The sequence below is a fragment of the Eumetopias jubatus genome, unplaced genomic scaffold (assembly GCF_037043125.1).
Source record: "Eumetopias jubatus isolate StellerSeaLion01/CBP00866 unplaced genomic scaffold, mEumJub1_p1.0 scaffold_4, whole genome shotgun sequence".
Taxonomy (NCBI): domain Eukaryota; kingdom Metazoa; phylum Chordata; class Mammalia; order Carnivora; family Otariidae; genus Eumetopias; species Eumetopias jubatus.
In genome coordinates, this window is record NW_028274810.1 from 96,194,048 (window position 1) to 96,206,577 (window position 12,530).

General features: G+C 52.7%; 1 protein-coding gene across 1 annotated transcript in view; it reads right to left on the minus strand.

Annotated features, from left to right (window-relative positions):
* KAZN (kazrin, periplakin interacting protein) overlaps positions 1-12,530 on the minus strand; it is a 1,069,448-nt gene that overhangs the window by 3,325 nt on the left and 1,053,593 nt on the right. The window contains exons 12-15 of the mRNA XM_028108174.2: positions 12,184-12,302; positions 4,849-5,080; positions 3,024-3,125; positions 2,267-2,433 (exon numbers count right to left, since the gene is read on the minus strand). Coding sequence (XP_027963975.2) covers positions 2,267-2,433; positions 3,024-3,125; positions 4,849-5,080; positions 12,184-12,302 — 620 coding nt within the window. The remainder of the gene's footprint in view (positions 1-2,266; positions 2,434-3,023; positions 3,126-4,848; positions 5,081-12,183; positions 12,303-12,530) is intronic.

The window sequence follows — 12,530 nt, forward strand, 5'->3', positions numbered from 1 at the left end:
CTCCAGGGCTCGTGTGAAGTTGGGGGGCATGAACTATCAGTTGTTGGCGGGGGGGTCTGTGTCCGGTGCACTGCATACAGTTTGCCTCCCTGGATCCTGTTAACAAAGCTGCCGGGGAGGGAAGACTCATATTCCCATATTACAGATGAGAAACTGAGGTTGAGAGGGCTGAAATCACCTGCTTGTGCCTAATATGGTAGAAAGCAGCACAGTCAGGATTTGAACCCACATTCCAGCCATCTCCCTGTGGAGGAAGAAAGAGAGGCAGCCACGGAGGTGCTGGTAGTGGGTTTGGAAACATAATTGATAATAGTTGCGTTGTTGGGTGCCTCACCATGCCTGGGTTCCTCTCCCAATTGCTTTATGCATTATTTTGCATAAGAAATTTCGAGAAACATCCCCAGTACTCACCCATGAATCCTAGAGAGTCCTTAATGCACCTGTGACCTCTGGGGTGGTCAAGGGTTTAATCAGATACATGAATGCCTGCTAATGTTTAGCTAGTGCTGCCTATCTAGGGCTCAGAATATGTTAAGGCCATTACAGGTCACATGGCTCCAGAAGGGAGGTCAGGGAAGGTGGATAATTCTTAGGAGAAAAGCCTCTTTCCTGCACCTGTTGAGTCATGGCTCAAGGAACAGTATTCTTGTCAAACTCTGGTCTCCATAGAACTACCTCAAAATGCCAAAAATGTAGATTCCTGGGCTCTCCCAGTAAATACTGGTCCTGTGGATCTGAATTTGGGCCAGGGGATCTGCGTGTTACAAGAGCACCAATGATTTTGCTGCAGGGCTCTGTGGACCTCACTTTGAGAATCACTTGGGTATTAGCCTGCCAATGGGGAAAGGCAGTTCAAGACTTCTGGATTGTTGCCACAGATGTACAATCCCCACCCCCCAAGCCTCAGTTTCTGTATAACATGGGGTGTGGCCCAGATGCTTTCTGAGGCTTCATGTGGTTTGGGGGACTCAGAGAGCCTCAGATTCAAATCTGAGCTCTGTCAACAAAATGGACAAAGCTTTAGCTAGACTGATAAAGAATTACAGAGTGACTCAAATTATTGAAACCAGGAATGAGAGAGGAGACAGTACTACCAACTCTACAGAAAGAGGTGAGATTATAGAGAAATGATTATAAAATCAACTAACGGTATGCCAACAACTTAGTTAACCAAGATGAAACAGACAAATATCTAGAAAGATATAAACTATTCAAACTGATTCAAGAAGAAATAGAAAATCTGAATAGATCTATAACAAATAAAATTGAAGTAGGAAAAAAACCACCGCCCCCCCGGCAAAACAAAAAACCAAAACCTTTCCACAAGGAAAAGCCCAGGATCATGTGGTTTCACCAGTGAATTCTACTAAATTCTACCAAATGTTTAAGGAATAATGAACACCAATCCTTCACAAACTTCCAAAAAAAAAAAAAAAAAAAAACACAGAAGAGGAGAGAACACTTCCTAACGCATCCTATGAGGCCAGTATTACTCTGATACCAAAACCACACAAAAATATCACAAGAAAAAGCCCCTACAAACATCCTTTATAAATATAGATGCAAAAAATCTTCATCAAAATGCTAGCAAACCTAGTCCAGCAACATATAAAAAGGACAAAGTGGGATTTATCCTAGGAATGCAAGGTTGGTCCAACGTATGAAAATCAATGTAATATGCCATATTAATAGAGCAAAGGACAAATCTAGGCTCTGCTCCTTACTAGCTGTGTGACCTTAGGCAAGTACCTTGGCCCCTTCGAACAAGTATTTCCATCTATAAAGGAGGGATAATGACACTGATGTCTTGGTATTGTCATGAGGATGAAATTAGTGCCCACAACAAGTGTCTAATAAATGGTGACTTTAACTGAACTGCAAATATTTTAAGGAGAGAGTCCCCAGAGAGGGGGCCTAATTTGTCTGTCCAGGTGCTTTTTCTCTGGTTACTTTTCAGACGAGGAGCCTGGGGTGGGTAGGCTGACATGGCCTGCTCACCTGGACCATGAGCACCATTAGTATGCTCATCCCTGCCTCCAAACCTCTGTCTCCACAGCATTTCCTGCCTGGACTGGCCACCTCTTTTTCAACTATGACCTTCAGGCTAAAGCACTTTGCTTCTTGGAGCCTCTGTTTCCTGATCTATAAAAGGAGGCCACTGTGTTGTAAGGAAGAAGTGGGATCCAGGAAGCGAGGGGGCCGGGGGGGGAAGTCAGGATCACCCGCTTCTGAAGCCCCAGAGCTGCAGCCAGCAGCCCACACTCACTTGGCTGGGTGGAAGATGGCGCTCATCTCCTCTGCCAGGTGTCTCCGGAGAATGTGCTTCCCGCTGGGGATGCCCAGGGCAGTAGCCATGGCCTCGGCGTTGAACGTGGGTTCCAGCACCAACACAGCACCATGGATGCCACTGTTGGTCAGGTTGTCCGCATACTCCTGAAGGCAAGGCACAGGCTGGTTAGCCTGTGGTGGGGGCTGCCCTGTTACTTGACAGGTCTGCCCTGGTGTCCTGCCCTGTTAGGCTGCAAGGGCCACCCTGTTGTCCTGAGGTGTCCTGAGGAGTTGCCCTGCTGGCTTGAGGTGCCCTCAGCTCCAAGTGGGGACACGCCCCCAACAGCAAGGGCTTGTTCCCCTGGAGACCAGTTAGTGTCAGCCTCAGGGGGATCCCCCCACTCTTTTAGGGCCATTAGAACAGTGACCAAGACTATTTTGTCACTGACGTATTCCCAGATCTTGGCAGGCAGCCCATAAAAACTTGTCCAATGAGATGAGCCTGGATTCAACCCCAGCCTTGCTTCAGAGGACAGCCCAGCCTCTCCACCCCTGCTAGGAGAAAGTCATCATGAATGGGGGTCCTGTTGTAAGGGTGGGGTGGGTGCTCCGTCTTCCTGAGAAACAGGAGGCAGGCTTTCTCGCCAGCTTGGGCAACGACGCTGACTCATGCAAAATGGACACACAAACGTGCATGGGATTTGCAGATGCCTGTGAGTCACCCCCAGCCCACCCCCCGCCCACCAGCCCCTCACCTTTAGGTCAATGTCCCGCACCCACTTGAGCACCCGCTGGTTGGTCCAGACCACGGGGTCTATGTTCTGTGTCTCGCAGCGGGCACGGCGCTCCTGGAGGGCCTTGTGGAGGGGCGGGGGGGAGACAGTGGGTCAGCTGGGGGTGGGGGAGCACGCAGAGGTCCCAAGGAGCGAGCATCCATGGTGTTGGGGGGACCCCGGCATGCTGGTACAAGGAGGAGTTCTGGCTGGTGAGCCCCGGGTTCTCTGGCCCTGTCCATCTGGGGCTTGGCCTTTCATTCTGGGAAATGGGGAGAAGCCTGCTTCTGGGGGTGGAGGGCTGGGTGAGACCCCCAGCAGCTGCCTAGTTTGTATATCCCGGACCCCCACTTTCCTGACATGGAGTAGGGGCCCAACAATGCGGCTCTTCCATGAGGGGCTGTCTTCTGTGGGTCCACCCAGCCCCTGAGGGCAACGAGTGTCACCTACAAAACATCACTCATGGATGGGGCGCCTGGGTGGCTCAGCCGGTTGAGCATCTGCCTTCGGCTCAGGTCATGATCCCAGGGTCCTGGGATCGAGCCCCACGTCAGGCTTCCTGCTCCGCGGGGAGCCTGCTTCTCCCTCTCCCACTCCCCCTGCTTGTGTTCCCTCTCTCGCTCTGTCTCTCTCTGTCAGATAAATAAATAAAATCTTAAAAAAAAAAAAAAAACCAACAAAAAAAAACATCACTCGTGGCAACCTGTAGAGGGATCAGCCTCTTCCCTTTTCACCAGCCTTCCTTGGGGGGACTGGCTCCCAGACAAAGGGCTCCGGGCTGGTGGTAGACACAGGGACCCCCTGGCCTATGGATTCCTCCAACATGCCCTGACCATGCCCATTCACACTTCACTGTCACGATCTTCCTGCATGTCTCCGGGGTTCACCAGACTGGGGTTTCCGGTGCCCAGGGTCCTGCAGTGGGTGTGTGAGAAGGGCTGAAGAACTGGACAGCTCCCTCCTCTGGGCCTCTCCTGACTGTGAGCGGCTTGTGCTCTGACTTCACTCTAGGAAAAGTAAGCCGTCTGGACTGTCGCCGCCCTGTAGGGCCCTTGGGAATCTTCGGGTCCTGGGGGAGCTGAAGCAGATGCCCCCCATGCTGTCTGACATGGCAGGGCTCAGAATCAGGGGGCACTCAGAGTCCAAACTCTGACTCTTCCCCCCACCCCCGGTCCCTGGTCACCTAGCTTGCCTCCCCATTCACTCCCCTACCTCAGATTCAATGCCGGGACCACACATTCTGTCCTCTGGGCCTTTGCTCGTGCTGTTCCCTCTGTTAGGTTGCTTTTCACTCACACCTCCTGCTGACTGATGCCTGGAATTCCTCTCTCAGTTCTCAGTACAGCTGTCACTACCTCGGGGAAGCCCTCCCTGATCCCTCTGGAAGCTACGCCTTTGGGTTTTCATAAAATCCTGGACCTTCCTCATTGGGCCAACTTTCCATGGTATGGTGGCGCCAGCTTCTTTGTGGTTCTCCCTGATGAGCAGTGAACTCTTGGAAGATGAGGGTTCCCCACTTCCCCTGAATTGGACACAGGGCCTGACCCATGCCCAGTAAGCAGCTATTGGAAGAAGGGAGGGACAGGGGGAGGGATGGATGCATGTGTGGATGGATGCATGGATGGCCAGGTGGATGGATGTGTGTGTGGATGGGTGTGTGGATGGCCAGGTGGATGGATGGCCAGGTAGATGGATGCGTGTGTGGTTAGATGCATGGATGGGCAGATAGTTGGATAGACAGACAATGGGTGCCAGTGGGGAAAGAAGGGCTGTGGAAGATGCCTCCATCTCCTGCCCTGGTCCTCACCTCCCTGCTGAAGTTCACTTGGTACAGCAGCTCGATCCCCAGCAGGATGCTGACCTGGTGGAACTTCTTGGACACATTCAGATGCTTCTCCAGGTCCCGCTTCATCAGGGAGTGCAGCATTCGCCCGTCAACCAGGTGGTTTTGGAAGGCCTGAGAGTACTGGGACAGCCCGATGTCATTCAGCCAGGCCTTGGCCACCCAGTGATGGTCCAGGTCAGCGGCTTTGGACAGGCTGGTGAGGACAGACATGGCCAGAGAGACGGATGGGTGGGGACAGGTGGCAGAAACAGAGAGACGGGTAGAAATGGGGCAGAGTTGGGCAGAGATGAAGACAGAGGGAAAAGAACAGGGCAGAGTAGGGTGGGGGACCAAGACATCACAGAGATGGACGGGAAAAGGGATGCAGTGGAGAGACAGAGAGGAAAAGAGAGACAAAGCAGAGATGGGGTGAGAGGTGGATGCAGAGTGGAAGGAGAAAGACCGAGACAGACAGAGAAACAGGGAGTGAGCTCCAAAGAACAGAGAGGGATTAAGAGAGAGGCAGACAAAAGGAACAGGAAAAGCGAAGAAAGCACATTCAGACACACGGAGTGGAAAGAGACGGTAGCAGAACCGCAGGGACGTGTGCAGAGGGAGGCGGCAGCTCCGGGAGCCCTCAGCATCCTCAGCCTGCCCCTGGGTGTGGTCCCCTGGGCATGTTCCTCTACAGAATCCCTGAAGCCCGCGATGCCGTGGCCTGGGCCGTTTCTCCTCGCTCTACAAACCAAGAAGCTCAGACTTTGCCCAGAGTCACACTGTGGCATGTCTCGGAATCAGAATTAAAACCCCCGTTTTGCCTATTCCAAGCCCTTTCTCCTCACCGCTATATCTCAGATTTGTCTGTATCCCACACCTTTCTCAGTGCTGCACACAGAGTAGGTGCACAAGGAATATTTCTCAAATGCATAAAGAGGTGGATGCTCCTGGCAAGAGGTCCCCTCGGCTGTCATTCCCCTGATCGCCACACGGTGGCAGTCGCACAGAAGGAATGAGAACAGCGCAGCCCACCTGTGGAGGGACTTGAGAAATGACCTGTGGGGCTGCCAGGTAGGGGGACCCCACAAAGGGATCAGGATGTGGTAGGGAAATATGGGCTTACAGAGTGACACCACCCTCCTCCCCAGGTCTGGGATCGGGACCAGCATTCTTCCCTTGCCCCCAGATAGTATACCCTTCACCTACTTCCTAGCCCCTCCCTGTGCACCCATCTCTAAGAGCTGCCCACCAGCCACTCAAGCTGGAGGCCTGGGTGGGATTTTCAGCTCCACCGGACTCACCTTCCTCCTTTCCACTCTCCACTGCTCACTCCGGGACTCTGTGTCTCCCTGGACTCTGCCCTCCGACTGGTCTCCCTGCCTCTGAGCCCTCCCCAGTCCCTCTTCCAGGAGAGTGGCCAGGGCTGACTGCACCACCCTCCTGCTGGTGCTCCTATATGGCTCCTCGCTGTCCTTCCTTCATTCCACCAATATACACTGAACAGCTACTGACCGCCGTGCTCGGGACGGGTACTGCCATATGATGGGCACATCTTCCCTCACGGCCCCTTCTTTTCTTTCTTCTTCCCCACGCTCTCTGTTCCCTGGTGGCACCCACTTCCAGGGCTCTGGATTACAAATGTAATGTAAATGAGGACTCCCAAATTCTCATCTCTCCCTTCTCTCTTTTGAGACCCAGCTGCTTACTAACTGCCCCCTTGGGCATCTCCTGCCAGTCACGCATCTCACATTTAATGGGCTCCAAATGAAATGCCCTGTCCCCTCTCCCAGCTCTTCCCCACCCCCCACCATCCACCGGCTCCGGTCCTCATTTGCCCTCAGTCTCCCCTCCCCCACCAGGTCTATCAGTCACTCTGGTCCGTGTGTCTGTCCCTTTTTCTTCTTTTCTGGGTTCAAGCTACTACCACCTCTGGCATAGATTTCGGCAATTGCCTCCTTACTTCCCCCACGCACCCCCCTGCCTGCCCCACCCTTTCTCATCCACTTTCCCCACAGTAGCCAGATGGTCTTTTAAAAACCTCAATCAGATCATGTACATCCTCTGCTTAAAACCTTCCAGTGGAGGAAACTTAAATGCACCTTACTAAGTGAAAGAAGCCAATCATAATACTGTACAATTCCGGTTACATGACCTTCTGGAAAAGGCAAAACTATGGAGACAGTCAAAAGATCAGTAGTTACCAGGGGTTAAGGAGAGGGAGGGATGAACAGGCGGAGAATAGGGGATTTCTTAGGGCAGTGAAATTATTCAGCATGATACTGTCATGAGGGATGCATGTCATCACATGTTTGTCCGAACCCACAGAATGTACAACACGAAGAGTGAACCCTCATATAAACTATGGACTTCGAGTGATTGGGATGCATCGATGCGGGTTCCTCACCTGTAACAAATGCTCCATCCGGTGGGAGATGTGGATGATGGGGAGGCTGTGCAGGAGTGGGGGCAGGGGGGATGTGGGAACTCTCTATACCCTCCTTTCAATTTTGCTGTGAAACTAAAACTGCTCTAAAAAATTTAAGTTTATTCTAAAAACGAGGGAGGAAAGACTTTTTTTAAACAAACAAAATTGAGAGAATTCATCATCAGAGGAATAAACTGCAGGCAATGTTGAAGGGCTTTTTTCAAGAAGCAAGAAAATAGTGACCATATGGAAACTTGGCCCACATGAAAGAATAAAGAGGAGAACTTCCAGAAGTCACGATAAAAAAACCACTGGATTCAGAAATGGGCAGATTTGAATAGACATTTCTCCAAAGAAGACATATGGGTGGCCAATAAACAGATGAAAAGATGCCCCACCCCAGCTTTAAAAAGGAAGGACATTCTGACACAGGCTACAACATGGATGAATCTTAAGGACATGATGCTAAGTGACATAAGCCAGGCCCCAAAAGACAAATACTGTGTGATTCCACTTAAATGAGGTACTGAGAGTAGTTAAAACCATAAAGGCAGAAAGTAGAGGGTGGTTGCCATTATTGGGGAGGGGGCACGGAGGGGAGAACAGGCAGTTAGTCTTTATTATGTTATCGTGAGCATAGGGTTTCAGTTTTACAAGATGAAGAGAGTCCTGGATGTGGATGGTGGTGATGGCCACATTAACAATGTGGATGTTACTTTATACCATTGAATTGTACACTTAAAACCGGTTAAGATGGGGGGTCACCTGGGTGGCTCAGTTGGTTAAGTGTCCAAGTCTAGCTTTTAGCTCAGGTCATGATCTCAGGGTTGTGAGATCCAGCCCCGTGTCAGGCTCCACGCTGGGCGTGGAGCCTGCTTAAGGTTCTCTCTCTCTCCTTCCCTTTCTCCACCCTTTCTCTCTCAAAACAAAAACAAACAAAAAAACTAGTTAAGATGATAAATATGTATACTTTACCACAATCAGAATTTTTTTTAAAGAATAAAGATGATTAGAAATGGTAACTATCTGACTAAATATTTTTCTCATCTGCTAATCTCCTTAAAAGATAATGGGCAGTTTAAAAGACAAATATAATAATGTATTATGGAGCGTATAATACATACAAATAAAAAACGTATGAAAACAGGGATGCCTGGGTGGCTCAATTGGTTAAGCGTCTGCCTTCGGCTCAGGTCATGGTCCCAGGGTCCTGGGATCGAGCCCCGCATCGGGCTCCCTGCTCCGCGGGAAGCCTGCTTCTCCCTCTCCCACTCCCCCTGCTTGTGTTCCCTCTCTCGCTGTGTCTCTGTCAAATAAATAAATAAAATCTTAAAAATAAATAAAGTTGCCCCCTAGCCTGCTGCTCTGCCTGTAAGTATTTCCTTCAAAGCACTAGTCAGTCACACATGGAACTTTCAAAAATGAATTGATCTGAGCCCAGAGACTATGTTCTTTGCTGAAGAGCCGGCCTCGTGCTCAACACACAGGAGATGCTTTTCCGGAAGAGGGGCCAAGGAAAGGAAGGGGGGGCTCCCAGCTTCATGCGGTCTCCTCCTGCCCCTCAGCCACCCAGGACCGCTGGGGTCTGTCCCCAAGGCCAGGCCCTCCTCGTCTCCTGGCCGTGGTCCACCCCACACCTCCCTCCTCACCTGCTTGACTGCTACTGGGCTCTGCTGGGCTTTTGCTCTCTCCAAAGCCTTCCAGGGCCCTCGTGTGCTGGGTCAGAGCCCCTCTCTGCACCCTGAGCCCACCCCCCCCCCGGGAGTCCCCATCCCTACACTCGTAACCCTGCTGCTCATCTGGCCAGACCACCAGCTCCTGGAGGGCAGGACCCCACCTGGCTCCCCAGCTTCTGTTCTATAAACGCACTGAAGATAAATCAAGGCTGGGCTAGCGGGGCATTGACTCCAGTCCACCAGGAGGCCGCCCAAGATGAAGCTCCTGTATTGGAAACTTCTGACCCAAGACAAACTCCCTTTAAGAAGAAAAGGTCCCAGGTGGGCCCCCTCCCAGCCCCTCTTGAGGCCCTCACTTCAGAGCCACCCTTCCCGGGGCCATCAGCCACTGGTCGAGGCTGTCTAGCCCCAGGCTGGTGTGGGAGCTCCCGGCCCTCCCTTCAATCAGATGCCCTGGGGCCGGGGCTGTCACTGATGGGGACCAGAAGCCCTCCTCTCTGAGGGAGTTCGGCAAATCAATGGTGCAACAAGACGTGGCATGGGGTGGGGGAGGGGCACCGGCTGAACCTACTTGAGGGAGGCCATTTACAGTCAGCAATATCCATCTGCATGCTGACAATTAATGCGCTTCTGCCCTTCAAAACGGTTCTCTTTTCATTAAAGTTGTCCCCATGGGGCCTTGGCTTGGCAACACTTTCCCAGCTGTTGGTCTGAGCTATTGTAAGCATCCAAGTTGAACAAGACGGCATGACTTTAAAAGTAATTCAGATGTTTTATAAAAGTTGACATTGTCCCCGTCCCAAACTGGGGCTGGATTAGACCCCGAAATCCGAGTTTGGGCACAGGATTTAGATATCATCTGGGTCATGATTCAGCACAGAAAACACGAGGCCATTCTGGCTCTATCACAGCTAGCCCCGGGACCTTGTGTCTCTGTGCCCCAGCATCCTCATCTGCAAAATGGGGCTAATCATGCTTGCCTCACAGAAGCTGTGAGGGCTGAACGGGATAAGAGAACATGAAACCCTTAGCACGGAGTGTGGGGGTGCATTCCGTGTTCCGTAAATACAAGTAGCGGGGGTTGTCGATGTTTTTAACGTAACGTTGAGGTGTTGCAGGATAACGGAAAGGGGACTGACTTTGAAGTTAGGTATTTTGTAGCGTGACTTTGCACCCATGATTTCTCTGGGCCTCACTTTCTCCGTCTTTAAAATGGGGGTAAGAATGTCTACCCCACATTGATGTTGTGACGGTTAAATCAAATCAATCATGTGCATAAAACGACTGGTGATGGGGCTGGTGGATTTTGCGGTATTTTAGAGATAAGGGGAGCCAGGCCCGGAGAGGGCAATGTCATTGCCAAAGCCACACAGGATGTGTTCTTGAAGATGACTTCACTGGGGTTCTTACCCTAGAGTTCATGGGCCCTTAAAAGTTCCCAGAGTGAGTCAAAGGGTCCCAGAATGCAAAGTTGTGATGTTTTGTATATCTCCTCTGGGGAAAGTGTCAACAGTGTTTATTAGATTCTCAGAGTGGCCGTGGTCTCCAAAAGTTACAAGAACTGCTGTTCTAATTTAACCCCCTTCACTTCACAACGGGAGAAGCTACAAGTGCCAGAGAGAGCAAGACCACGGCAAGTTAGAGACAGCCAGATTTCCACAGGGAATCTGACCCTCCCTCCTGCAGGAAGCCTGGGGGTGTCTAACGTGCGAGACCCAGGATCCATGGAGACGGTCCTGACCTCAGCTCTCAGGATTTTTCAAACTCCGTTCACATCCGTTCACATCCCCTTGTAGGCGCTGCAGCATCTTGGTTCCTAGAGGTTCTCGGGGGCAGTCACGTTTTGGGCGAACTTGGGCGGGGATCCTGCATTTTTGCGGGGTGAAGCAGGCAGCCCCACCCCGTTCAATGGTCAGCGTTTGCTGACCACGTTGGGAGTGGGACCAGGGGGCAGGGGGGGTCTCCAGCTTGGGTGGCAGAGGATTCAGGAGAGGGGAGGCACTGGTTAGGAGTAGGTGATGAGTGTGAGGTGCCTGTGGGACCCTAAGGAGGGGAAGCCCTCTGAGAAAGCAAGCTCATGCCGCCGCTCCCCTCCCCCCACCACTGTTCTCCCCACTCCTTGACCCCCAACCCCGTCCCTCAGGGTCCTGACTTGCTGACAAGGCTGGCACGTTCTTGCTTTGCTTGCTTTGGGCTGCTACCCGAGTTTCTGATCTGATCTCACATGTCTTTGCTGCCACCCAGGATTCACGCCAAGGGCCCCTCTCCAGGACACAGAAGCCCTGGGTTTTCTGCTTCCAAACGAACCTGAGTTCCCAGGCTTAGCCCCCTCATTTTTTAATCCATAAAGCGGCTTCTGCAAATAATAGCACACACCACCAGGTTTGATTAATTAACTGCACGAAAATGATAGGGAAACCAGTGAAGCAGATAATTATGCAAAACAGAAAGTGTCAGATTTACTACGCTCGTTCTTTCTTCCCCTCTGCACGCTGAGGACCAAGCGGGGAGGGGGGTGCTCCGGTTTCCCTGGCGCTGCTTGGTGAATGAGCTCCCCCCACCAACAAATCCGGCTCACAAAAGGTCAGAAGGGAGGCAGGAGGTAGGACAGAGGTGGGGTTTGTGGGGGAAGTGTGTGCGATGAGAGCAGGACACACCTGAAGGGAGGAGCCTCCGCCCATTCCCAGGTGTGCTTGCTAACGCAGCCCCCTCCCAGCCTGCCCTAATCCTCGAGGGGAGACGTGGCAGTAAAGCCCCTCACGTCCATTTCTGCTCTGTCACATTCTACTTCTCCCTGTCTTACGCCATCCTTTCTCCCCCTGGGACGGGAGAGCTGGGGTTGAGGTGGAAGTAGACAGAGCAGACATTTTGGCCGAATTCCCAGATCTGCTTCGGCTGGCCCTCGGAGATAGAGAAGGTCTGGGGGTGCATGAGCCCCCCCCCACCTCCCAGCTGCGGGGACCATGGGGGCACTGGGGCCTCACTGATTCCCTGTATCTCCATCTTTCTACGGGGAGGGCTGGCCCAGAGCGGGACTGGGATGCGCCTGGCCCCCCTTGGCCAGTGGCATTCCTGGGCACATCCCACCATCCCCCATCCCTGGCTCAGCCTGCAGTGTCCGTTCGCCCCCACCGTGTGATCTGGAGGTCTTGGGGTGGGCTCTTCTCCCTTCTCCCCAGAGGCGCAGCCCGAGCGGGGTGCCCGGGTGTGCCGACCCACCTCCTGCCCGCCTCAGCGTCGCGGTAGTCCTCGATGGCCAGCCGGAGCTTGCGTCGGTGCAGGGAGCTGCACACGCCCAGACCCAGCTCCAGGTCCTCGTCACTCAGGCTCAGCAGCACCTGCTCCGCAGGAAGGTGAGGACTGAGCGCCCAGAAGGGGGAGTGGGGTGGGCCCCCGAGGCTGCCAGGACCTGCTGCTGGCTGTGGCTGAGCCCCGCAGTGGTCTGCTAGCCCAAGGCTGGACCCCAGCGCCTGCCCATCTCCCTGCCCATCCTTCTCTGCAGTCTGGGCAGAGCACTTAGAGCAGCTCTGCTCCAGGAGGTGAGCGGAATCACATCCTGGCCAGTA